General features: G+C 45.7%; 2 protein-coding genes across 2 annotated transcripts in view; one reads left to right on the top strand and one right to left on the bottom strand.

The window, feature by feature from the left end:
* The first annotated feature begins 8,037 nt into the window (after positions 1-8,037).
* LOC123774589 (beta-1,4-glucuronyltransferase 1) overlaps positions 8,038-27,501 on the top strand; it is a 73,533-nt gene continuing 54,069 nt past the window's right edge. The window contains exon 1 of the mRNA XM_045768981.2: positions 8,038-8,192. The gene's annotated coding sequence lies outside the window, so the exon portion shown is untranslated. The remainder of the gene's footprint in view (positions 8,193-27,501) is intronic.
* On the bottom strand, positions 19,011-19,595 carry LOC138351946 (uncharacterized). Its single transcript, XM_069304115.1, has one exon. It carries the CDS (start codon positions 19,593-19,595, stop codon positions 19,011-19,013), a length of 585 nt encoding a protein of 194 aa, XP_069160216.1.

Below are 27,501 nucleotides of genomic sequence, written 5' to 3' on the forward strand. Positions count from 1 at the left end.
TCATGAAGGGCAGCCGCTCCGTCTCCTGCTGTGACTGCTGCTGGTGTTGCTGCCACCGTTCATGAAGGGCAGCCGCTGCGTCTCCTGCTGTGACTGCTGCTGGTGTTGCTGCCACCGTTCATGAAGGGCAGCCGCTGCGTCTCCTGCTGTGACTGCTGCTGGTGTTGCTGCCACCGTTCATGAAAGGCAGCCGCCGCTTGATCAGTGGAGCGACCCAAGGGCGAGTTGATATGGAGGCTGAGGCTGCGATCCGTCTCATCTTGATCCTGTTGCGATGTCTGCTGCTGTTCCTTATCTATCACTTCCAGTTGACTGTGGGGTCTAACTGTGGGTGCTCCCCCCACACTAGGTGACATTGTCCCAGCATCGGGGATTGGCCAGTCTACATCAGAGGCAGGCCCACCGCTGGCTGAACCCTTTGGTCTGGCACCAGTCCCTTTGTGCACTTCGTAATTTGTATAGTTGAGGCAATTGACAGTGGTTAGGTTTATGGCGTTGTGTATCTTGACTTTCGCAAAGCTTTTGATACAGTGCCACATGAAAGACTGATTTAAAAAGTTAGAGGCTCACGGCATTGGGGGTATTACATTAAGTAACTATTAAGGATTAAGGATAAGGGCATGACTATACCAAAGGAAACAAAAAAGTTAGTATAACTGGAGTTAAGTCAGAATGGGAAAATATTGTAAGTGGAGTGCCTCAAGGCTCTGTCCTGGGACCTCTGTTATTCATGATATATATTTATAATTTAGATTCAGGTTTGAGCAGCAATATTTGCAAATTTGCCGATGGAAAAACATTCACTATCACTTCAAGACGATCTAAATAGTGTTTTGAAATGGTCAAAAGATGGCAGATGCAGTTTAGTGCTGACAGATGCAAGAGTTTGAGGCTAGGTAATGATGATAGCAGTTCCCGTGGTGTAAAGTGCCAAACGCCCAAACTAACGACATAAACGTGATAAACGCTCAACAGAAAAGTAGTTAATACAAAACAAATAGGTGGCAAATACTCAGCAAAAAAGTGGCAAATTCCCAACAAAAAATGGCAAATGCCCCTTAAAAAAGCAAATGCCAACAAAAGAAATGCTAAGGCCCAACAAAAAAGTGCAAACGCCCAATAAAAAAAAGTGCCAACAGAGTTTTTTCTAGCCTAATTTGACATTTTTTGTTGTCCGATTTGGAGTTTTTTTGTTGGAGGATTTGAATTTTTTGTTGGTCGATTTCTAGTTTTTTGGGGGGAATTGGAACTTTGTGTTGGTGGATTTGAATATTTTTGTTGGATTTGGAATTTTTTTGTTGGAGGATTTGGAGTTTCTTTTTCCAGACTTTTAATATTTTGTCGGCGGATTTTGATCTTTTTTTTGGTTGGGTCCCAACCGGAGCTGGTTTGAAACCCATTGTTTGGACTACGGTTGGCAGCCTCAGGACTCCTAGTGGATTCAGCTGAATCCCAGGCTGCTTGCTTTTTCAGTGTCGTGGTGCGTTAGCTTCGGCGTAAGTGGGTTCGAATCCTCCTCATGGCTCCTATATATTTTCTCCTACTTATATATGTAAGCAGGAGAAAATTTGAAAATCTATCTATGTATGGAAGTATCCATATCTGGCGCCGTGGACAAGGACGTTGTTATTTGATTGAAAGCTATTTAATGAATATACCTCTGTCCTGAACATAGTTACACTGAGGTGGGTACCGAGTATTAACATTCAATATGTTAAATAGTGGTCTGGTTCAGGACTAACGATAATTGATTGATGGCGATTAAGTCACCCAAGAGATGGCACGGGCATGAATAGCCCGTAATCAGGACTAGAGTAAACTCTCAGTGTAAATACACCAAGAAATGGTGTATACCTCTCAGGTGTATATATCCCCCCCTGCTTATATACACCCTTGCGGTGACGTAACTGTTGACACATTCCACTTGAAAGACGTCATTGTTATTTGTTTTCCCGACTGGCTGGAGATTGCCAATCCTCTGTGGATTAGTGTTCGTCTCTCTGTGCTACAACAACGGATTGCCCCGTGACGTCACGGATCTCCCAAAATCCATTAGCGTTCGAACAGAATGTATACAAGCAGCCTAAGCTGAAAGCAATACAGTTATAAGTGAATTGTATCGCTTTATATATATAATCACTCTATAGTTCCTTCCAAGGTTATCCCCTAATTAATCTGAGTTTACGCTTAGAGTTTGGAGCGTAAGTATGAGGTCTGCGTCACCCAATTAATTTCAAATGGAAATTAAAATAAGGCATACCCAGGTATAGCACTTCATAGTACACAGTACAAAACATTTCTTTAATTTTTATGTATTTATTATACAGAAGAAGGAGCAGTTTTCCGAAGAACTGTCCAGTTACCTTTCAATCTAAGATGATGTGACACTTCAATGAGGCAAGGGCCTGACGGCTGAGTGGACAGCGTTCGGGATTCGTAGTCCTAAAGTTCCGGGTTCGATCCCTGGCGGAGGCGGAAACAAATGGGCAGAGTTTCTTTCACCCTGATGCGCCTGTTACTTAGCAATAAATAGGTACCTGGGAGTTAGACAGCTGCTACGGGCTAAGTAATTAGAAACAGAGCAATGCAAAAGATGTACAGTGACCCCAACACAGCAGTTGCAACATCAGGATCTGCGGGTTGGTACAAGAATTCAACTAACTACGAACCACTTAGTTTGATGCAAGGGAACAGTAGAGCAACAGAAGTACACTTACTATCGCATCAGGCTTGGATACCCATGTGCATGGGAAATAGGCTTACAGGTTCCAGATGATGAGAGGAAATGTCAATACTGTGGAGAAATGCCCAACAGACCACTGGAACATTATCAAACACAGTGCACAGTTACAAACCCATTACGATTTCAACTTAGATTCAACAGAGCAGAAGAAGTTGTTAAACACATATGACAAAATCTTACTGAAGCGACCATACGAGTCATAAATACTCACACTCCGCCCAAGTAAAATAGAAACAAGCAACACTTAGTGGGTCAGCCAAAGGCTTAGGGCCCGCGCAGGAATATCCCTGCAAAAAAAAAAAAATGCTACCGGCTGCTTCCTGGGGGTGTGTAACAAAAAGAAGGCCTGGTGTAGGACCGGGCCGCGGGGACGCTAAGACCTGAAATCATCTCAAGATAACCTCAAGATAATCACAAGAAGATTTCATCCCACATAATTGGCCTCGGAATGTATAAGTGAAGAGTTAGCCACAGCACATGATATAAGTGAAGAGTTAGCCACAGCACATGATATAAGTGAAGAGTTAGCCACAGCACATGATATAAGTGAAGAGTTAGCCACAGCACATGATATAAGTGAAGAGTTAGCCACAGCACATGATATAAGTGAAGAGTTAGCCACAGCACATGATATAAATGAAGAGTTAGCCACAGCACATGATGGGGCTGATCATCACCTTGGAATGCCTATTATGAGCGGCCCGAGGAAAATAAAGTGCTAAAAACTTAACAAAAACTGAATAAACCCAAGATAATGTTAAATCTATACTAATTATTCCATATATCATCATACTACTATGCAAGAAGAGTATCTATGAGTCAGCCAGTAAGACCAGCGCAGACTTCTAGACATCTGTAATGTAAAGCTTATAGACTCGATTATAAGTTTAGGAGTTTTGCATCATCTATATAACTCCTAATGTAGAACTGATCATATGTAAACGCTACTAACAAAACTACTGCAATATTACCATGCAAATGACAGTCAAACAAATCCAAGTATTTAGAGACATCTTTCTTGGTAATATTTAAAAAATAAATTGGGATTTGCATATTACCCAAGTATCCCGCATAATGAATCTTGAATATGTAACCCTTCTACTGCCTGCAAATTTAAATAATTTTATTTGCGGAACATTAACCACTGTAATTAGGCTGCACTATATTTGTGACATTTCACGAAAGATGGAACATTGTAACATCTTTCGTAACATTTTCAACAAAGAAACATCTTTGTTTCACTTTCGGTTGTTCCAAACGAACAAGCGTTCAGTGCCGTAGTTTATTGTGTGACTATAGCCCGCCCCCCTCCGGCACCCGCTATGGTAGTCTGGGGGACCATTTATGTGACTGTTACTGTTCTATCAAAGCCTATGCAATAGGCATGGGGCTTGAAGAAATAATTAATTAAGCTAACTAAAACTGTTCATATGTATGTTAACATATTCTCTATAGTTCATTAATGCTGTTGACTAACTGTTACACGTGTTCCTCTGCAACAATTGCCCTATCGTTCACAGAATGGGTATGGGGTACTCCACCACTAATTACTGGATGGGTATGTATTTTTTCCACCTCTCACAGGATGGGTACAGGCCCTCCACCGCTGCTTACAGGATGGGTATAGAGTACAGAGTACATAAAACTATATTAAAAAGCTACACTGTAGGAATTGTTGTATTGTCATGTACTGAACAGGAAGAATGCTGGTTTATCCCGGCCACACAACCTTCAACACGGGTGAGAGGAACAACCTTGACTCGAGGGAGCGATCACCTCACAGGGTGAAAAACCTCCATGCAATGACCCCTGATTTGACTTGCGCTCAGTCTCGCTGAGGCTATTTAAGGGTGGCTTGAAACTGCCTGTGTTCCCGATATGTGTCCTCCAAACTGGAATGTTTTGTGAGCATCTTAAAACAATTGTGAGCATATATATTTCATGACTCATCAACGAACACAGACTAATATTTATGTTATATAGGATAAGCCTTATCCATTATGAATAGGCTGGCCTGGAGAGCGTGCAGAGATCCTTTACTGCTAGAATCCACTCAGTAAAACATCTAAACTATTGGGACCGACTAAAGAGCCTAAAACTGTACTCCCTTGAGCGCAGGCAGGAGAGGTACATAATAATTTACACGTGGAAAATATTAGAGGGGCTGGTCCCAAACCTGCACATAGAAATAACATCACATGAGACCAGAAGACATGGCAGGATGTGCAGAATACCCCCGTTGAAAAGCAGAGGTGCAACAGTTACTCTGAGAGAGAACTCTATCAACATCAGAGGCCCAAGACTGTTCAACACGCTTCCACTACACATAAGGGGCATAACTGGCCGACCCCTCACAGTGTTCAAGAGAGAACTGGATAAGCACCTCCAAAGGATACCTGATCAACCAGGCTGTGACTCATACGTCAGGCTGCGAGCAGCCGCGTCCAACAGCCTGGTTGATCAGTCAGGCAACCAGGAGGCCTGGTCGACGACCGGGCCGCGGGGACGCTAAGCCCCGGAAGCACCTCAAGGTAAGGTAAGGTAAGGTAGGCTAGACATAAATTTGACAGTCAGACCCTCAGGGCTCGTATGTAACATCACGAGCCCAGTGTTTTGTCTACACTTTGGAAAAAAAGTCTTGCTTACCATCTGAAGGAGTCCGAGGCTACACTAGACTATCAGCTGATCGGGTCCGAGGCTACGCTAGACTATCAGCTGATCGGGTCCGAGGCTACGCTAGACTATCAGCTGATCGGGTCCGAGGCTACGCTAGACTATCAGCTGATCGGGTCCGAGGCTACGCTAGACTATCAGCTGATCGGGTCCGAGGCTACGCTAGACTATCAGCTGATCGGGTCCGAGGCTACGCTAGACTATCAGCTGATCGGGTCCGAGGCTACGCTAGACTATCAGCTGATCGGGTCCGAGGCTACGCTAGACTATCAGCTGATCGGGTCCGAGGCTACGCTAGACTATCAGCTGATCGGGTCCGAGGCTACGCTAGACTATCAGCTGATCGGGTCCGAGGCTACGCTAGACTATCAGCTGATCGGGTCCGAGGCTACGCTAGACTATCAGCTGATCGGGTCCGGAGATGACTATTCACTGTCAGCTGAGGGAGACCGGGGTTAACGAGGCCAGGAAGCCGGAGACTTGTCAAAGGTCCTCCCATTTGTCATGATGATTTTTTCAAGCTGGATTTTAATATTCAGAGTTTTGACATTTACGGCTTCGGTGGGTAGGTAGTTCCATATATAGCTTTTGACATTGTCGATCCCTGGCATAAAACAGCCGATCATGGATTCTTTAATCAAGCCCTTTGTCTGGCTTTTAAGCGTAGCAAGTTTCTCTCTCCTTGTTTGTCTTAAGCAGACAGTTTGTTCCGTATGGCAGTAACCGGTTGGGCCAGGTTGTGTGACATGTCATTGACCTGTTCTGTCTGAGTGATATGTCATGTCTTGTATGTGTTAGTTATTATGTCTTGAGAAGTTACATGCAATCAGGAATGACGAGTCATATACAATTAATGTCAACTTTTGATTCGTGCACACGTTTAAGTGTATGGTGTATGGCAAATAATTGGTTTTGAGGTGGAGGGCCAATTATTTGCAGGAGATCCATTAGCAAAATGTTTTATTCTGAGAGAGGGAGCACTCTCTTATCAGAGCATCAATATTGCTCAGGGCAATGAATTCTGTCTTTAATTATTATCTTGGGTTGGAATGGAAGGGATAGTAATTTGAAAAGAGGTGCAGAGAAGTGCTCTATTGTTGTCTTTCTCGATAAAGATAGAGTCTAAGGCATTCTGAGTTCATTTGATATTTTAATTCATTTTGAGAGGCTTGACCTTTGAATAAAAAAAAAGCTGCTTTCTTCTGTGCACGACTTGGGAAAGGTTGCCTATCTTGCTATAAATAAAGAAGTAAGTAATTATCAAAAGAAGACAATAAAATAGGAAGACTATGTAGCACACATATAATACGAAACGAATCACCGACGCTTCGAATATTGTGTTCCTCCCTCTCATTAAATAATTTAGTTGTACAGGGACATCTGACGATGATCCTCTGGACTTTTTTTTTGCATTTATTCCGGACCTCCCAGCATTTTTTCCTGGCATATAGAATAATCAGACGAACGAGATAATAAGTTTACGCTTTTATATAACCTATATGCATTATACATTATTTTAGGCTTTAATATAGCCTATGTTGTGTACACAATCTTAGGTTTAAATAACGTATGCATTGTACACCATTTTTTGTCATTTTGACATTAGCACCATAAAGATGAGATGAGATTCAGAATCGTGACTTAGGTAGGAGAGTAGCCGAGCCTTGAGAGCCCTTGAGCTATCCTCGGTGACGACACCCTCTGCTTACGACATGGTCATCTCGGGTGACCTTAAGGCGAAGATATTTGAATTTGGTTACAGTGAATTTGGTTACAAAAGTGACAGAAAGGGGGCCTGATCGAGGACCGGGCCGCGGGGACGCTAAGCTCCGAAATCATCTCAAGATAACTATCTCAAAATAGTCAAACTAAGAGGTATCTTGCACGGGGCTCCTTCCTCTCCTGTCTGGGTGAGCGCCGATTTAATATCTTGTTAACTGAGATTACTAAACCTAAGTTCTAACATGTGTCTAGGTTAGGCGGTTCTAACATGTATCTAGGTTAGGCAGTTCTAACATGTGTCTAGGTTAGGCAGTTCTAACATGTGTCTAGGTTAGGCGGTTCTAACATGTATCTAGGTTAGGCAGTTCTAACATGTGTCTAGGTTAGGCGGTTCTAACATGTATCTAGGTTAGGCAGTTCTAACATGTGTCTAGGTTAGGCGGTTCTAACATGTGTCTAATACATGCTAGTTGAATATGTTTTGTGTATTAGGATTCTCAATGTTATGATATCATCAGCATTGCTAATAGTTTGAGGGTTGGGTTTCCTTAGGCACCAAGTTTAATAACACATTAAATTCATAATTACATTGAATAAAGTTGTACTAAGATATTACATATAAGTTCCCATTTAATGTTCTTGCTGAGGTTGTGAGTAGCGACCAAGGTCGGCTGTCACACCCGTGGTTGTGTACTCGGAGCGCGACCCCCGCCACTCCACCCTCATGGCCTTCACTTCCTTCTAAGTTGATTTCAGTATCCTAACTTAGTACCTCCGACTGGGAATATCATAACCAAAAAATATCTATAACAACATTTCAGTTAATAGAACGTTGTCACCCCGCAGAAGTGGAAAATGGATGGGGGTTGTATCGTAGTGGTGGATGATAGCTGGCAACCGCGTCTCCGGGCGGCCGTCAGGTGAAATGTTCTCAGGTAGTGAGTGGCGGAGGCTTGTGTGGGGGTTACGGCTCGCTACCAATGTGTTCACTCTGTGAAAATCAGTCGGGATAGTGTCGTACATCACTCCAGGTGACGCCTGACCACTAGCATAGGTAAGAATATGTAGAGAGCCGGTAGTGTTCGGGGTAGATAGACGGTGGTTTGTTTTAATTGATGCGAGGTTTGTGGCGATGAGCGTAATGGCTGCTGCATGCTTGCCGCTACACCTCGACCTTCTTCACTAGCGTTTAGATGGCCTGGAGGCTCTTACCAGGGGTATTGCTCTCGGTTTCTGCACCCTGGGATTCCTCCTTGAAGGCCCCGGGGCCCCATCTACAGCACCCGTGGTGTCTCCTGGGGAGAAGAGCCCAGAGAGTGTGGGAACATAAACGTTACACCCCAGCCAGCCTCAACCACCAACAACAGATCATTTTGTCGGCATTGGAATCGCCAGCCTCCGTGTGGTGGCCGTGACCTCCACGCCGGGCCCCGGGCCCTGGCTCGCCACGTACACAGATCACAGTGTTAGGTTCACAGCATTAACATATTCCCGTAGAGAGCTACTGTAGGAATGCTATGGTGGAACACCTCCCCACCAGACCACCTATTATCTGGCAGCCCGCTGTCTCATTACCATTACTGGCCCTCCCCGCCCCCCTTCATTATGACGGAGGGGGGCCCCTCCCCGCCCCCCCTACTCGAACCGCCATGGGGCATGTGCACCCCCCCCCACCCCTCGGGGCATGTGCACCCCCCCCACCCCTCGGGGCATGTGCACCCCCCCCCCCGTAATCCTCGGGGACCCCAAGTGCTGTCCACTCAGCCATAGACCCCCCTGTGTGTACACGTGTATGTGTGTGTACACGTGTATGTGTGTGTACTCGCCTAGTTGTGCTTGCGGGGGTTGAGCTCTGACTCTTTGGTCCCGCCTCTCAACCGTCAATCAACAGGTGTACAGATTCCTGAGCCTATCGGGCTCTGTCATATCTACACTTGAAACTGTGTATGGAGTCAGCCTCCACCACATCACTTCCTAATGCATTCCATTTGTCAACCACTCTGACACTAAAAAAGTTCTTTCTAATATCTCTGTGGCTCATTTGGGCACTCAGTTTCCACCTGTGTCCCCTAGTGCGTGTGCCCCTTGTGTTAAATAAAATTGCCTGTCTTTATCTACCCTGTCGATTCTCTTGAGAATCTTGAATGTGGTGATCATGTCCCCCCTGACTCTTCTGTCTTCCAACGAAGTGAGGTTTAATTCCCGTAGTCTCTCCTCGTAGCTCATACCTCTCAGCTCGGGTACTAGTCCGGTGGCAAACCTTTGAACCTTTCCCAGTTTAATCTTATGCTTGACTAGATATGGACTCCATGCTGGAGCCGCATACTCCAGGATTGGTCTGACATATGTGGTATATAATGTTCTGAAAGATTCCTTACACAAATTTCTAAAGGCCGTTCTTGTGTTAGCCAACCTGGTATATGCTGCTGATGTTATCCTCTTGATATAAGCTTCAGGGGACAGGTCTGGCGTGATATCAACCTCCAGGTCTTTCTCTCTCTCTCTCGGACTCTTGAAGTATTTCATCTCCCAAATGATACCTTGTATCTGGTCTCCTGCTTCCTACCCCTATCTTCATTACATTACATTTGCTTGGTGTATACTCACCTAGTTGTGTTTGCGGGGGTTGAGCTCTGGCTCTTTGGTCCCGCCTCTCAACCGTCAATCAACAGGGTGATTGACGGTTGAGTGTGTGTGTGTCCTCACCTAGTTGTGCCTGCGGGGGTTGAGCTCTGGCTCTTTGGTCCCGCCTCTCAACCGTCAATCAACTGATGTACAGATTCCTGAGCCTACTGGGCTCTGTCATATCTACATTTGAAACTGTGTATGGAGTTAGCCTCCACCACATCACTGGCTAATGTATTCCATCTGTTAACTACTCTGACACTGAAAAAGTTCTTTCTAACGTTCCTGTGGCTCATTTGGGTACTCGGTTTCCACCTGTGTCCCCTTGTTGGCGTACCACCCGCGTTAAACAGTTTATCTACCCTGTCAATTCCTCTTAGAATTTTGTGTATGTGTGTATGTATACGTGCATGTACTGATGGCTTGACCTTTTTTATTTGTCCAAAATAGGCTGCGTTTCATTGACTAAGGCTATTAGTAATGTTGTCACATTGATATATTTTCACCTCGACGTTATAATGTTGTATTACATGCCACTGTGGCACATATATGTACACACGGGACTCAAGCGCACGTGGATAGAGGGAATATGTAGATATTTGTCTATGAAGAACACCCTTAAGAAACAGCAGTTTTCTGCTCCTTTAGAAGCAGTTTTTCACCCTTAAACTAAAGGGGTAGACTACCCCTTCAACAGTTTAACCATTAACCAGGTTAATGCTGTTATGAGAAGCATTTCCCTCTCGTCCAGTTGTGGTAGTAAATTAGTCGTACGGAGGTACACGCAATTGTATAAGTGTAACCCCTCTACCGGAAATTGATCCCTGAAGGTAGCCTACTTTCTCTTTCCTTCTTTGTATGTGTATATTATTTAAATACCCTCAATTCACACATGAAGAGGAAAGTGACTCGGTGTGTCTTGGACGATTGCCTTGTCGAAACTGCAGGAAGAAAAGGAAACGGTACATATAGATTATATGTGACGGACGGACAGAGAGGGTTAGATTACCAATTATATTATAGGGACTAGGGCCATGTTAAGTTTGCAGGTTGACCATTAGTGCCACTTCTAAAATCTATTCCACCCAAGTCCCGTACCATCTTACGTGAAGTACTTACTAGTGTGTTTGCTCATTGTTTCCTTTCGCTACATTCATTCTTACCTGTAAATACTAGTCTTTGCGAGTTCGTGTTCGGTCGCTAGTGTGAGGGACGAATGCTAATGGAATCAGAGACCAGTGACGCTTACTGAGTCGGTATTAAAGGTGTTCGATGCCCTTATAATGCTGTGTATTCCCTACTTGCGTCTTTCGCTGTGTCTTTGGGCCAGCGCCGCATCTGCCTCCTGAGACCAATCTGTTACCATGGGACCTCTTTCCATGTGGCACAGTTCGGACGAGCTTCACTATGTCGTAATCTTTCTAATGGCTTTGACTTCGGCAAAACGTTGTTGGATCTTGTGGAGTGTTGTTATACACACTGCGTCGCCGTATGGCTTGGAGCTGATTCACTTGGCCTTTAGTTCGTAATTTGAATTGATGGGTCGAGCAGCGTGGTTGTGGTTGGGTTGATGGGCCGAGCAGCGTGGTTGTGGTTGGGTTGATGGGTCGAGCTGCGGGGTTTGTGGTTGGGTTGATGGGCCGAGCAGCGTGGTTGTGGTTGGGTTGATGGGCCGAGCAGCGAGGTTGATAGGAATATCTACGGGTTTTCAATACGCATCAAGTTTGTAGTCGGAGTTGCTGGTCAAGCTTCAGTGTATTTCAGTGCCGTTTGGGCAACAATTCCTCCGAATTCAGATAGTTTACATTGCTCTACTATGCCTACTGTGTGAGCGTACGTGCGCGCGTATGCGAGCGCGAGCTTAAAGCAGGTTGAGCTTGGTGATAAATGCTGGCGCATTGTCTTGGTGTTGGTGTTAAGTAGTGTGAGTCTTGTCTCCTTCTGTCAGCCTGAGCATAATCTCCCAGGAAGGGACTTAGCCAGGAGGGCCACGGGAGTTTGTAGGTTTTCAACACGCTTCTGCTCCTACTGTAGTCGAGATGTAGAAAATGTATCGGGGGGTGGGGGGGATAGAAGTGTTAAGAGGAGGTAGATAAAGTTACAGGTAGATTTGGTATTAGACGAGGTGTAACCATGGATAAAGGGACCAGTTGAATGGGCACACAGGAAGGTAATTAGAACGCGCCATGGGATCACGTGTGTTCGAAAAGGGGGATACAATTAACACCACGGATGATGCGGAGGGATACAAAGATAATGGGCAATGGGTGGACATGAGGGGTAAACAATGGGTGAGGGTAATGTACAGGGTTAAAGACTGCACACACAATGTTTACCTTGAGCTCTCAGGTAATCAAACGTACGTTTCACTATAACAAAAGGTAAGAGAAAAATATGCAATGAATATAATACTTGATTTAAACATTGTATGTACAGAAAACTGAGATCGGTCACTCACCTCGGGGCTGGCTTCACAAGTCTCCTCTCCATCCCCCATCCCCCAACCCTCAAGTCTTGGACTGAAACCCCCCGCCCCCCCCCCCACATAACACAGGTTGTGTGTCCCCCCCCCACAACACATTATCATACCCAGCCATATTTTGCGTAATTAAACATTTTAGAAGCTAGAAATGTGTTCATTACTCTGCATTTCGTTCACGTTGACCCTAGGCCAGCGGGGAGGACTGTTCCTCACTCGTCTCCTCGTCGGCAGCCAATATTGGCTTTGTTGATTTAACGTATTTAATTAATATTTCTTCTGATAGGTAAAATAATATATAATGGGAAAATATATTGAGCGATGCTTTGCCAATTCTGGTTGCGTTAAGATGTTTCAAACGGTACAAATTTGATGTGTTCCCCGACTCGTTCAGGACTCTGAACGAGTCGGCTGGTTGGCTAGTAAGCTAGTGCCACAACGTCAATTAAGCTTCCAGAGGTTGTTAGGCCTCGAACCCAACACAAAACATATTAGGCGACCTTTCGTCGAAGAGATTTGTCAGCTCGAAGTACTTAAGGTATGAAGCACGCCATCTAGACGCCGTGGAGGTTTTTGCCATTGCTGGCTGACAGATTGGAGACTATTGTTTCACCAGCCAACGGGACATTGCTGCCGCCATTAAGAGAGAGAGACGGGGTTGGTGAGTGTTCTTACCTCGTTGTGCTTACCTTGTTGTGCTTACCTAGTTGTACTTACCTGGTTGAGCTCTGGCTCTTTGGTCCCGCCTCTCAACCGTCAATCAACTGGTGTACAGGTTCCTGAGCCTACTGGGCTCTTATCATATCTACACTTGAAACTTGTGTAGTGTGTGTGTGTGTGTGTGTTCACCTAGTTGTGCTTGCGGGGGTTGAGCTCTGCTTTTTCAGCCCGCCTCTCAACTGTCAATCAATCAACTGTTACGGACTACTATTTTCCCTCCCCCCCAGGAAGCAGCCCGTAACCGCTGTCTAACTCCCAGGTACCTATTTACTGCTAGGTAACAGGGGTATCAGGGTAAAAGAAACTCTGCCCATTTGTTTCTACTGGCCCCGGGGAATCGAACCCCGGTCCACATGACTACGTATAAAGCGTGCTGTCCACTCAGCCACCGACCCGTGTGTGTGGGGGGGGGGGGGGGCATATCTAAGAAGTGTTGTTCATACAGGGTGGAGAAAGAGCCAGGTAGGAGCCCCACTGCTCTCTCTGGCTGGCTGTCATTAAGGCAGGAGAGAAAGTGAGGGGCTTGGACAACGGACGCACCAGTGGGGTCTTGTTTGTTCTGGTTTCTGCATCGTCACTCCTTGGACTCTGCTCAGCGGTTCTTGCTTGTGGACGGAGAGGCCCGGCCCCCTGGGCTTGTGGACGGAGGGGCTCCACTGTGCTTGTGGACGGAGGGATCCCCACTGTGCTTGTGGACGGAGGGGGTCCCCACTGTGCTTGTGGACGGAGGGGGTCCCCACTGTGCTTGTGGACAGAGGGGGGGTCCCCCTGTCCTTGTGGACAGAGGGGGGTCCCCCTGTCCTTGTGGACAGAGGGGGGTCCCCCCTGTCCTTGTGGACAGAGGGGGGTCCCCCCTGTCCTTGTGGACAGAGGGGGGTCCCCCTGTCCTTGTGGACAGAGGGGGGTCCCCCTGTCCTTGTGGACAGAGGGGGGTCCCCCTGTCCTTGTGGACGGAGGGGGGTCCCCCTGTCCTTGTGGACGGAGGGGGTCCCCACTGTGCTTGTGGACGGAGGGGGTCCCCACTGTGCTTGTGGACAGAGGGGGGGTCCCCCTGTGCTTGTGGATGGAGAGGCCCGGCCCCCTGTGCTTGTGGACGGAGGGGTCCCCACTGTGCTTGTGGACGGAGAGGCCCGGCCCCCTGTACTTGTGGACGGAAGGGCCTCCCTGTGCTTGTGGCCCACGATTGTACATATCGAATGTTGAAAAAATTATGTAATAGTACCAACCCAATCCATTGATTTTGTCTTTGCCAATGAGATATTATAACTTTACTCTTGCTGACCAGCGAGTTCCTCCGAGAACGCAAGAGTCGTAGGGTGGACGACTCTAGGTGCTGTTTGTGTTTCAAACACACACAAACGTATAGCTGGAAGTATTGACAGAGGAGCTGTGTGCGTTGCGGCTTGGTCGCAGGGGAAAGGTCCAGCGCGGTGTCCTTCCGTTAGTATTGCAGGAGTCTAAAATGTATTATTTCTTGTGATACTCCTGCAGTGTTCACGGACCTTGTGGTGGTGTTCGCCCCGTCTGTCTGGCGGCTACCTGCTTGGCTACCTTTTAAGGATTTTAGAATTTTTTATTTTAATTTCTTTGAAAGTTTGTTGTATTAATACCAATAATGTGGATAAAATTCTACTTTAATATCAATACACCCAGGGTAAGATTTACATCTGCTATTGATTAACTTGGTTTCCAGTGTGGGTCTTGGGAATAAACAAAGGGAGTGAATGTGGTCTAAAGGCATAGCTTTTAATCAGTAAGGCAACAGTAGACATCGAGGAGAAGCTGTTACCCATGCAGCAGGGTAAGGAGAGGCCACTTCAGACCGACAATCAGAGCGCAGCTCCATAGTCTCCAGAGACTGATGGATGCCTACTGCTAGTCACCAGGGGTTCCTAATAAAGCCACCCATCCTCCTGTTTAGATAGTACCTATTGTGACTGTCGTCAATAGTCACGAATTCGTACATGCTTAGCTTGTAGATAGTAGTATACTGACCAGTAAGGAATTCTTTTAAAATAAAGCTAATAAGCAAACATAAATATTCCTAGGCCTAATATAGCACACATATGTACTATATTAGGCCTCTGGTAGTGTATTAGGCCTAGGAAGGTTAGGTTAAGTTTAGTTTGTCAAAGCAACACAAATAGTCTTCCGGTTTGTCCAACTGAATAGTTCCCATTTCTACTGTCTAATTTGATTGTAGGTCGGTATATATATACTATGGTTCTCGTCGTTACTGTAAGAACTTCCAAGGCAGGAGGAAGGGCTGAATAAAACCAGGTCAAAGGGTGAGTGGTAGGTACCTACTCAGCCATACTATTTACCTTAAACTTATTCATGCGACATGTATGCAAATGTGGTCCTAATACGCAACATGTATAATTAACATGCCTTAAAACATCAGTTGACTATGACGTATGTATGCAGTTGATGAGTCACAATAACGTGGCTGAAGATATGAAGACCAGACCACACGCAAGCAGATGGGACGACGAAGACGACGTGTTGGTCCGTCCTGGACTATTTCCACAATCGACTTTCGGTCCAGGACGGACCGAAACGTGGTCGTCGTCTCCTCTTGGTGTGTGGTCTGGGGCCAGCTGGTCTTCATGACGTATATTCAGTCCGTTCTCTCAATTTACTCCGCTAAAATATTGAACTGTTTTGCCTAACCAGGAACGTACGACCCCAAGCAACCCACCGAACCTATCGAGGCTGATGTATAGAAAAACGTCATTATTATAGGGCTTGAATATTTACTAATGCGTCGCAATTTTAACGGATTGGTTGATTAGTTTAAAAAATATAAAGTATTAGGTGAGATGATGAAGGGGCCTGACAGCTGAGTGGAAAGCGCTTCAGATTCGTAGTCCTGAGGTTCCGGGTTTGATCCCCGGTGGAGGCGGAAACAAAAAAAAATGGTCAGTTTCTTTCACCCTGATGTCCCTATTCATCTAGCAGTAAATAGGTACCTGGGAGCTAGACAGCTGCTACGGGCTGCTTGCTGGGGGTGTGTAACAAAAAGGAAGCCTGCATGGTCAAGGACCGGGCCGCGGGGACGCTAAGCCCCGAAATCATCTCAAGATGTCTAATTTTGTAGGAGCGTTGCAAGAGAATCCATTTTTTTTTGTCTTGTACATGTACAATACCAACAGTCAACACACACGCAATATTGATGCGTCTTTTGTGCTGTTCTTTCGTAAACAGTTCTTTGGTGTGTAATGTGTACTTTTCTCGTCTCTGGTCTGATCATTCCTCTTGTCCTCCGGTGCCCAACTACACCCTTCCCTGTCTCATTTTCCTCCCCTATCCCCTAGGGAGCCGGTCGGCCGAGCGGACAGCACGCTGGACTTGTGATCCTGGGTTCGATCCCAGGCGCTGGCGAGAAACAATGGGCAGAGTTTCTTTCACCCTATGCCCCTGTTACCTAGCAGTAAAATAGGTACCTGGGTGTTAGTCAGCTGTCACGGGCTGCTTCCTGGGGGTGGAGGCTTGGTCGAGGACCGGGCCGCGGGAACACACACACACACAAAAAAAAGCCCCGAAATCATCTCAAGATAACCTCAAGATATCCCATCTTGACCCCCCTCCCTCCTCCCCCACCCCTTCCCCCCTCCCCCACCTCATCCCAATCACATTAGGGGTGCTTCTCCTCGACACTGGGCAGTAATATCATCTAGGAGTATGTTGAACCAATACACACACTAGAAAATGAAGGGACGACGACGTTTCGATCACGGTCGACTTGACAATGGTCCAGGACGGACCGAAACGTCGTCGTCCCTTCATTTTCTAGTGTGTGGATTGGTCAACATACTTCAGCCCCGTTATTGTGACTCATCGCCTGCATCTAGGAGTCCTCCGTTATAGGACGTCCCATATATATGCAACACATCTTGCATGATAATGTTGCAATATATGCGATAACTAGTGTCGACTTCTTTTTAGATCTATGAAGTTTTTGTAAAAGTTTATGGTGTTCTCTGTTCATAGGTAATTTAAGGTTAGTAAACTGTTTCTTTGAGAGCATGTATTTTGGGGTCTGATTAAGACCTCTTGTGTCCGCTGTAATTCTTTTTGCGCCCACTGTAATCCTTTTTGCGCTATCGCTCACCAGCCCATCCTCCGAATATGGGGAGGTAAATGGAACGGCACAAGTATGGGTAATTATGTACTATTTCTAACAGTCAGGAATTGTACTTATCACACTTAGTATTAAACCGTACTGTTAAATAATCGCCAGAATCGCACCAAAATATTGTGAATAGTTTGAGTTTATCTGAAAAGCTAAATCGAAAACCACGACCTAACCTAACCTTCTTAGTGTATGAGGACAAGCATTTTATTGCTTCTTAATTAATTACAATTAGTACTTAACATATAGCTATATTGATATTACACGCTCACAGGCCAACCACTTGGACTGGACGGTAGAGCAACATTCTCCCTTCATGAAGATCGGTGTTCAATCCCCGACCGTCAAAGTGGTTGGGCACCATTCCTTCCCCCCCCCCCCGTTCCCATCCCAAATCGTTATCCAGATCCCTTCCTAGTGTTATATAATCGCAAAGACTAGGCGCTTTCCCCCGATAGCTCCCCTCCCCTGATAACTCCCCCTCCCCCTTTCAGGCTGTGTAAGGGGGTGCACAATAAATTACCCGCCTGCGACGGCAACAATCATCAGTTTTCAACTGTTTGGATTCTATAATGAGAGGAATCCACGTAAAGTTGTCTGATACTATCATAAATACTTGTATCTCATTACTTGTATCCAAGCTATAGATACAAGCATGTCACAGCTCTTGAACTGAATGCGATCTTGGATCATAATTGCTTTGAATTAATGTGTAAATTTCTGAAGTACTGTACGTAAAAATTTGAATAAAATATGAGAATTAGTTAGGTGTGAACTGAGGCGCAGGGTGAGGGGCACTTGTTTATGCGGACTTTCCACTCTAAAATATACGGGGGGTTGATCCCGAAGCTCGACCCCGCAATTAGGTGGGTTCGTTATGACAACAACAGGAGTGGGGTGGTGTAGAGAACCACTAGTGTGTATAGTTTGGGAGAGGGAGGTTAATGCGCTGTATTTTGTCGTAGGACGAAGCTTGGGCTGATCTTTAATTGTTGTGGATATAGTGAGACTTGTTTGAAAGACGGCAATCTCTGACGGCGCACGGAAATGCCTTGTTCTCTTTTGGTAAACATTGAGAATTATATACATTCAGAGTTGAATCGCAGTTTTATTATTGCATTTTGAAGGATGATCCAATATACTGTTTGATCCTTGAGGGATGAGTTGTACTGTCATGGAGAGTTTGCCTGTCCCACTCCTGTAAGACTCTTGAGGAAGTTGAGCGAAGATGATAACCTATGGGTCCCACGAATTGTTTACTATCTGTCAAATCCTCCAACCTGTCTTGCCATTTCCCCCTCCCAGTGCACACTTTTTCCTCTCCCCTCCAATGACCTGACCCGCGACGCCCCCCCCCTCCCCCCCCCCCCCACCCCTCCGTCACATCAGACCAGGGGCTTCCTGCCTCCCAGATGTCAAACGCTACTTAATATTAAGATTTTAAAACTATGTGGACAGATGTTAGCACAGTGTCGACACTGGGTATTGGAGATCATTTGTTGAATTTAGTGAAATCGACAAGAGAGGTGGAGACGAGGCGACTGTGAAGGATTATTGTGGTGTTGAAGGTGGTGTGGCCTGAGGCTTCACCACATACAAACCTACAACGTGTTGTTGTTATTTTACAACTGTTACAACGTGATGTGCGCGAAGGTTCACTTGGGATGTGTTTAGCAATACATTTCTCAACCAAAAATTCACCATGAATCAGCCAGCAAGAGCTTGGATTGGTTGTACTGGTGGAGCAAGAGGGGGTGAGGGTCCACTCCATTTAGAGGTAGATCTTTGCCCGTAGAAGCTCCTTGCTGCAGCGTGGTTGATGTGGGGGGGGGGGGGGGGTCCGTGTGTTGCGGTGGCCTGTGTGGCATTCCAAGACGGCGTTGTCAGCGCCTGCAAAAAGTCAACTTCGCCAGTCAGCTGCGGGGCGGCGGTCTGCGAGGTGGCGGTCTGCATGGGCGGCGGTCTGCATGGGCGGCGGTCTGCATGGGCGGGTGCGAGGGCGGCGGTCTGCATGGGCGGGTGCGAGGGCGGCGGTCTGCATGGGCGGGTGCGAGGGCGGCGGTCTGCATGGGCGGGTGCGGGGGCGGCGGTCTGCATGGGCGGGTGCGGGGGCGGCGGTCTGCATGGGCGGGTGCGGGGGCGGCGGCCTGCGGGGCGGCTGCGGGGCCGGCGGCCTGCGGGGCGGCTGCGGGGGCGGCGGTCTGCGGGGCAGCTGCGGGGGCGGCGGTCTGCGGGGCAGCTGCGGGGGCGGCGGTCTGCGGGGCAGCTGCGGGGGCGGCGGTCTGCGGGGCGGCTGCGGGGCGGCGGAGGTATTGTCGACTCATCTGAGCAATGCTTGCAGACCGTCGTGTATACACGAGGTCATTGTTGACCGGCGTCGAATGGTCACCAGGTAAAAGGGTCGTTTTTAGTGAGATTTTATGCCTGTTGGCGCCGGGGATTAGTTTATTGTGCACCCCATACTCATCCTGTGAGCGGTAGTTTATTGTGCACCCCATACTCATCCTGTGAGCGGTAGTTTGTGTACCCCATATTTTTTATATTTATGAAGTGTGAAGGCGGTCCTCTCAACAATAAGTAAAATTGAATAAACTTGGAGAGTTATCATAATTATTTCAATAGTTTGGGTAAATCTCTTCACTAATGAGTAATAATGATGACGACTATCACACTCCAAGACGTCATGTGCGTGTGACATCCACTGGGGATGTTAGGCTCATTTGTCTCCTCATATTTTGATAGTTAATGAGGGAAAGTGTGCTGGAACATCAATTTTTTTTTTATTAACATATTAGGTACATCTGCATTAGTGCAGCTACCCTAGACTATATGAAGTGGAGTACAGTGTGTCAAAAAAGCTAACTAGGTGATGCTAAAAAATCCCCCATTACACAGGATGGTTAGTTATACAGAGGCATGTGATAAGCAGTCTGCACTGGCAGACTCCGGAAGCATTTTGAGGATATCATCATCACAAGATTGAATAAGGTAGCAGAGTAATACAAGTCCCCATCTCGCAGGATGGTTAGTCATACAGAGCCATGTGTTTAATAGCCTGCACTTAATAGTTATCATGTGTGATCCCCTGGATGAGTAGCTGTCATGACCTGAGACGCCCTTGTCGACGGCGTGACCCCAATATAAACAGGGCAAGGGAAGAGTAATTGATTAATTTATCAGGGAATTTGTGGTTAAAAGTGTAAGGCGAGAAATTCCTACTCTTGGTCTTATCATAAATTTGTCTTGTAGAGTTGATCTTGTATTGCAATTACGGGGGTGTATCTGTCCTCCTTATCTCCTTGTGATAAGAGATACGACAACTTTGTTCTCATCTTCAAGCGTGTAAGTATTGTGATGTTTGCTAATCTTTGCACATTTGTAACAGTGTTTGCGCTCGTCGTCTGTGTGTGTGTGTACTTACCTAATTGTGCTTGCGGGGGGTTGAGCTCTCCTCTTTCGGCCCGCCTCTCAACTGTCAATCAATCAACTGTTACTATCTACTAATTTTTTCATTTTTTTTTCTCCCCATCCACACACACCCCTAGAAAGCAGCCCGTAGCAGCTGTCTAACTTCCAGGTACCTATTTACTAATAGGTAACAGGTGCATCAGGGTTAAGGAAACTCTGTCCATCTGTCTCCGCCGGATGCGGGGATCGAACCCCGGTCCCTAGGTCCACGAGTATAGAGCGCTGTCCACTCGGCCACCTAGCCTCCCGTACGTACGCACGCACGCACGCACGTGCGCGTGCGTGCGCGTGCAAGTCCTGTGAGGTCTAGTGACGACGATTATGGGGAACCAATCACAGACCAGGAAGTAAGGGGCGCTATGAAAAAGGGTAAAAGTACTGCACCTGGCGTCACCTACGACATATTCAAATCACTGTGTGAAGTGCCTGGGAATCAACTACTCCACCTGTTTAACAAGTCATTCCTAAGTGGAGTGTTGCCCACACAATGGAAACGGGCAATAATTGTTCCCATACCGAAGCCCAGTGACCCTGGCAATTACAGACCTATCAGTCTCATGTCATGCACTTGCAAGATGCTTGAAAGGATCAACCTAAACCGGCTGTTGCAGAAAATAGGCAGGTTAGGGGAGGGGGTAAATGGATTTGTTAAAGGACGGAGCACAGCAAACTGTATAGTTAATTACTTGGCTAATGTACACGGCTAGGTACTCTGTATTTGTTGACATCAAAGGAGCCTTCGACAAAGTGCAGGGGGATTGTGATCCTGAACGACCTTGCATGCATGGGTGTCAAGGGGAGACTCATGAAATGGGTTGAAGACTACCTCACAGGGAGGAAGGCCAAGATCTGCTTCAATGGAGCAGTCTCAAGAACAATGAATATGGAACTCGGGACCCTCCAAGGCGGAGTCCTAATCCCCCCACTATTCAATGTACTTATGAACGCCATTGCAAATATTGATTTTCCGGAAGAAACACAATACGTGGGATATGCAGATGTCCTAATACAAGCTCCCACCTTGGGAAAATTAAACAGTCCGTTGAATGCCTTGGAAGGAAATGAATTGAGCTCGGTTTCACTCTCTCCACAAACAAGACAAAAGCATACTCTCGTCACATGCGGGCAGCAAATGAACTGCAAATTAATGGTGTAACACTTGAATGGGTTGACCACTATAGGTATCTTGGCGTCATTATCGGCTCTCACAAGGGGAAGAAAGAGGAGCTCAACCAACTCATAGGAACATGCAAAAGTCGACTCAGGACACTGAAAGCTATGACCTGGAAGGGACATGGAGCCTCTATTGCCGTCCTTACAATGATGTACACAGCCTATGTGCGCTATGCCGCACCAGCTTTATGCACCTACTCCCAAAACGATATAAAAAGGTTCGAAAGCATACAGAATGAAGCCATGACAATCATTCTTGGAGTTCGAAGAACTGCCAAATCGTCTAATCTACAAGAGGAGTTGTCCCTCCCCAGTGTTAAAAGCAGAACTAAGGAACTGAATACTAAGCTTGCAATTAGGATAGCCAGAGATCCCTATTACAATATTGCCAAGAAAAAACATAGTTCTGTGTTACCTACAGGAGGAAACAGAAGCAAAAAATGGCATCACAGATCAGTCTGCTACCTCGAAGAACTTCACCTGCTCGAGCAAGCCCGTGAGCTCCTGCCTGTAGAGAGGTTACCTCCCTGGGAGGATGACTCGTGTAGGATTATCGTCAATGAAATGGCAACGAAAAATCCAACATGATACCACAAGAAATGAGGCACAAGTATCTCTGGGAAATTTATAAAGAAGCCGGAGATGAGCTAGATCAAATTTACACTGACGGGTCATCTAATCCTGTCAATGGCAGGGCTGGTGCAGTATTCACTGTAATTAGGAATAATGCCTTTCAACGCTGAAATGAAGAGAAAGCACAGTATTGAGAACTAATGCCTCAACACAAGTAGAACTAACTGCCATTGTTATGGCGTTAAGATTCCTTGAACGAAACACTAATGGCGCAGTGATCTGCACTGACTCAAAAGCAGCGTTACAAAGCCTAAGTAAAAATCGGGCCGAAAATTTGCAATAATCGCTGAAATTAAGAGAGCTAAGAGGATATTAATCAATCAGGGAAGAGTCAAGTTTCTGTGGGTCCCCTCCCATGTTGGAATATGTGGGAGCGAACGAGCAGATTTGTTGGCAGCCGAAGGCGCTGAAGGAGACCATATTCAATACTTCATACCCAAGACTCTGCTACAAATTAGAGGTATTGTCAGGCCACATCACCGTGACACGGTAACTGAGGAAAGGAGGATAGAAGCACAAATCAGCGAATCTGTACGATGGTACAACATGGTTGCAGCTGGCAATCCCAATCATTATGGACGAAAAGGAGGTGGCCGCGGGAGAGAATCAGTAATAGCGAGAATCCGTCTTGGATACAAATATCCGTGGAGATTCGGAATACAAAAAACCGCTGAGCAGCAGAGATGCGAAATCTGTGATGAGAGTGACGGACACCGCCTTGACCACTACCTGAGTGAATGTGAACACCTGAGAGACATTAGAAATATGTATAGAATAATAAACCCCACATTGTTTGAGTTAGGAAAACACAATTTGTCAAATGTTGATACTGTTCTTAAAATATTTCCCCATTTTGCACCCGCAAGATAACGTAAGCTTTTAAGGGTTGACAGATGTTAATCATCTTGTTTGAGGAGCTGTTCACTTGAGACAGTTAAGCAAGTCCCAGCTGTGTCTGGGTACAAGTGACAGGATGAACAACCCAGCGGGTTTTCTTCCTATTGGGGAATGTTGAACATGCTGCTATGGCGGTGTGTCCACTCACAGGATGAGTGACGCTGCCTAATAAACTCGCACTCGGGGCAAAATTTACATTTAGTCATGAGTGGAGTCGACGGACTAGCTAGACCGACGTCAGGTATTACACATTGTCGGCAACCCGAGGTGACGTTATCCTTGCCTTAGTGAACGAGGCTTGCCTTAGTGAACGAGGCTTGCCTTATCATCGAGGCAACGTGATGACAGACTATTTTTATGTCTGATAAATCAGCAGGTTGTGTACCCACGTGCGCGCGTCGTCAGGATCTTGGTGGTGGTTATGTGGTTCAGTTGGGTTATTCGGCCACGGTAGTCTCGTTCTTCCTCAAGCCTTCTCGCCGGCTTCTGTGGATCGGTGCAACAATGGAAATGTTGCTGTCGTTGGATACTGGCTGATATATTTGGGATAATTACTGCCTATGATATCTCGGCATGCAATAAAATATGAATTTGATTTCCACAGCCTAGCGTGCTCATGTTTTGACTCATTGTTCATTATTATTTGATTTTGATAGTTTAAAACGTTTACTTTCCATGTATAGACGATGAGCCACAATAACGTGGCTTAAGATGTGATTAACTCGGTCTGTAACAAACTAGGCTGTTGTAAGAATTACCCAGAGTGGTTTATCGACAAAAGAGAATGGGAAGCTGAGCCCGCATGGTGACCTGGGGACCTGACCCCCAGGGGAATTCGCAGTGGAAATAACCGACGCTTTGTAGCTGCGTATAATGAACCATCCTATAGTATTCAGTAATTTAGAGAAATTTGCCTTTATTCATTTTGTATTAAAATTGCATTGTATAATAGTACTGGGTACAATATCAAGAGTATTCTAATTATTGAGTTTAAGTCACCATCAGTGACGTCACGAATCAGATCTAACTTGTAAGGCGGAGTGACCGGCGGTCATAGGTCAGCAGGGTTGACATGTCTATTATTTCTCAAAGTTCAATTAACCATTTTGGGGATCGGGAACAGCTCTGCCGTAGATGTTTGTGTAATTTAATTTCAGTAAAATAATTCAACCAGTCTGGATCAATTAAGTACAACAGAGGTTAATTGTTATAACTTAAACCTGGCTAGTAACTTGGTGAAACTTTGACTAGGCGGAAGGATACAATGTTCTAGTCTGGGCTAGATCAGACGAGAAGAGATCGGTGTGATCTGCAGAGCAGCTGGGAGAGGTCAAACATCTTACCTCTCCCCAAGACCAGCCCAACATCTTTAGCTGGTAAAACATAGAGGTATAGTTGCTATGGTTATTTATAGAATAGTCTTCATTGCCATTCAGGTCAAGTAGGGAGTGTTAAAGTGACAGGGAGTGAACATATTTAGATTTTGTTTTAGTTTTTCTTTTAATAAATTAAATTTGTTAGTACTTTGCATTTTTATTATTTCCATGTGTTTTATGTGTACACTTGTCCTGGTCACGTGGTCCACACGAGACAGAGTTGGATTGGGCGCCGATTCTAACATCGAATCATTCCCGTGTAATTAATTTCACACTCTTAAGTTTCCACGGTCATCGAGTGGGGATCAAGCCCCAAGGTTGATTAATTAGCGTGATCGATCCAGACCTCGATCATTGCTCGGTGTTGCTGGTCTGGTGGTGGCAGCGTAGAGGCGACTCTAGAGTTTTGCTCAAAGCCTAGGTCACGTCATACTGGGTGTAGAATCCTAAGTCGGTCAATCGTCTTAGGACCACGTGGCGTGGAGTTGGTTTTGGTAAAAGTTTTGGAGTCCCTTGGTAGAGAATAAAAAGTAAGAATACGGGTAGAGGGAGTAGAAGGAAAGAGAAGTAGTCAGAGAGAAACCCAAACCCGTGTTACAGGTCCATGGCGAGGCAGGGACAGAGTCGGGTGACCCGACGACTTGTACATCAAAATGCGATGTACTATTTGAGAGGACAGATTGCAGTCGGAAGAAATCAACATGAATGCGAAAGGAAGTGAACACTCATAATATGTTTACTCATTATAGTAAACGGCAGTTTATAGATCCACAGCCCAAACTCTACAACAAATAGTTTACTACCCCAGCCATTCTCAGGCTAGGCTCGTTAATGCAGCGGCCATCCCCAAGGAGACGTCCATCAATTTTAATTAACTGTTTAAAAAATAGATTTGTTCTCATATAGATTAACATCATTAATTTAATCAATAATGTTGTGTGTGTAGTTAGGCATAGGTTAGGTTAGGTGTTAGGTTTTTGTTGGCGACTATTTGTATTAGAAGAACGTGGGTGAAGCCTCAACCCACAGCCCTTCCTCCTGTGCCAGGAAAGGCCACTACGGGCTCACCATAGCCCGTGCTACTTGGAAGTTGTTCAGGGGACTGAGGTGTGGCCTTGGCGGCGAGGCAGGGACCGAGGTGTATTGGGAATGCGGCAGGATGGGCTTGTAGGACGTCAGTATTGGGAGGGGAATTTAATGGGCAAGCGTTGGGTCGTCGTCCCGTTATCAACAGACTCGCCCCCGTAATGATCTACTTCCCTTCCTCCGTCCTCCCTCCCACCACTCTCCCTCTCCCTTCCACGCTGTGTTCCCTCGCACGTGTCTACCCCATCTGTGTTACTCACCTCTGGGTGGCCCCTTCAGTCACAGTCTTCCAGTAGAGTCTGTGATGTTGCCAGCCGCCCTCACACCTCTCCTTGCAAGGTGCAACACGGATTTTTTTGTTTACTTGCATTTCCAAAGCACAGCAAAATATATATCTGAAGTTCTTGTACAAGAATATCAGATCATTTAATCATGATTATTACTTTTTGAATTAATGTTTAAAGATGTGTAAACACCTAATTATTTTAAATTACGATAATTTGTGGCAAATGAAAAGTTTTACTAGTTTCTAAGTAATGGTTCGTCCACATCGTTTTGAATGTGGGTTGAATTCTCCAATTTAATGATTATTGAGTGTTGCCTACAGCGACGGCAAGTGAATGTGAGTAACATTTATTTATTTATTGTTTTTATACAATTTATCTGTATACCTTACGCTTAACTTCAATAGCAGGACATTTCTCTAGCACAAGAAGTAACTGCTTGAGATGGTCTGGAGCCGGACCAGTCGCCTCACCCTGGCGTTCTGTAGATGGCAAGTTTTTTTTTATTTTAAAACTGTTCTCACTTGTGGTAGTTTAGAAGGTAAAGTATGCAATTTTAAATATAGTTTGGGTTACAGCCTTGGTACATGATTTCATAGTCAAGAGTGAATAAAAACAGCAAAGTTTTGCGTAATTAGTAAGAGTTCATAACAACAGCTTACAAATTCTTTGCATTTTTGCTATTTTTTGCAGTCCTTGTGTTGTGTCGTAATGGTTTTGTTGACACTTGTAACACGTGGCGACATTTGACGTGTGTGTGCAGTTTATTTCGGGCAATTCTTCCTCTTGGGTAAGAGAAATGGTGATATGCCACTAGACTAGTTCCAGAACTAACAGGTATGAGTTACGAGGAAAGGCATCGTTGGAAGACAGAAATGTTAGGGGAGATGTGATTACCACGTACAAAATACTTCTGTGGAATTGACAGGGTAGACAGACATTACTTAAGACGGGTGATACTCGCACAAGGGGGACGGGGTGTACACAGCCCCTCTCCTGTGGCAGGTAAGTCCACTACAGGCTCACGATATCCAGTGCTACTTGGAACTTTTTGTTCAGAGTAGCTGAATCTAAAACAGCAACAAAGCACAAGGGATCACAGGTGGAAAATGAGTCCCCAAATGAACCAAATGAACCAAATTGTGGCACAAATGAACTGTGGCACAAGGGGTCACAGGTGGAAAATGAGTCCCCAAATGAACCAAATTCTTTTCACATGAAAAGAATTTGTTCGGTGTCAGAGTAGTTAAGAGATGGAATGCATTAGGAAGTGATGTGGTGGAGGCTGACTCCATACACAGTTTCAAATGTAGATATGATAGAGCCCAGTAGGCTCAGGAACCTGTACACCAGTTGATTGTGTACAGGTTGAGAGGCGGGACCAGAGAGTCGAAGCTCAATCCCCCACAAGTAAAATTAGGCGAGTACAGTATCAATTTGGAATTCTTTATTTATATCAACTTACGTAATGAGGTTGAGATCAGGTT

The sequence above is a fragment of the Procambarus clarkii genome, chromosome 51 (genome assembly GCF_040958095.1).
Source record: "Procambarus clarkii isolate CNS0578487 chromosome 51, FALCON_Pclarkii_2.0, whole genome shotgun sequence".
Taxonomy (NCBI): Eukaryota; Metazoa; Arthropoda; class Malacostraca; order Decapoda; family Cambaridae; genus Procambarus; species Procambarus clarkii.

Bases quoted from the DNA above. Each gene is read 5' to 3' on its own strand.
- LOC138351946 (XM_069304115.1), bottom strand. From the start codon at position 19,595: ATGGGGTGCACAATAAACTACCGCTCACAGGATGAGTATGGGGTGCAC.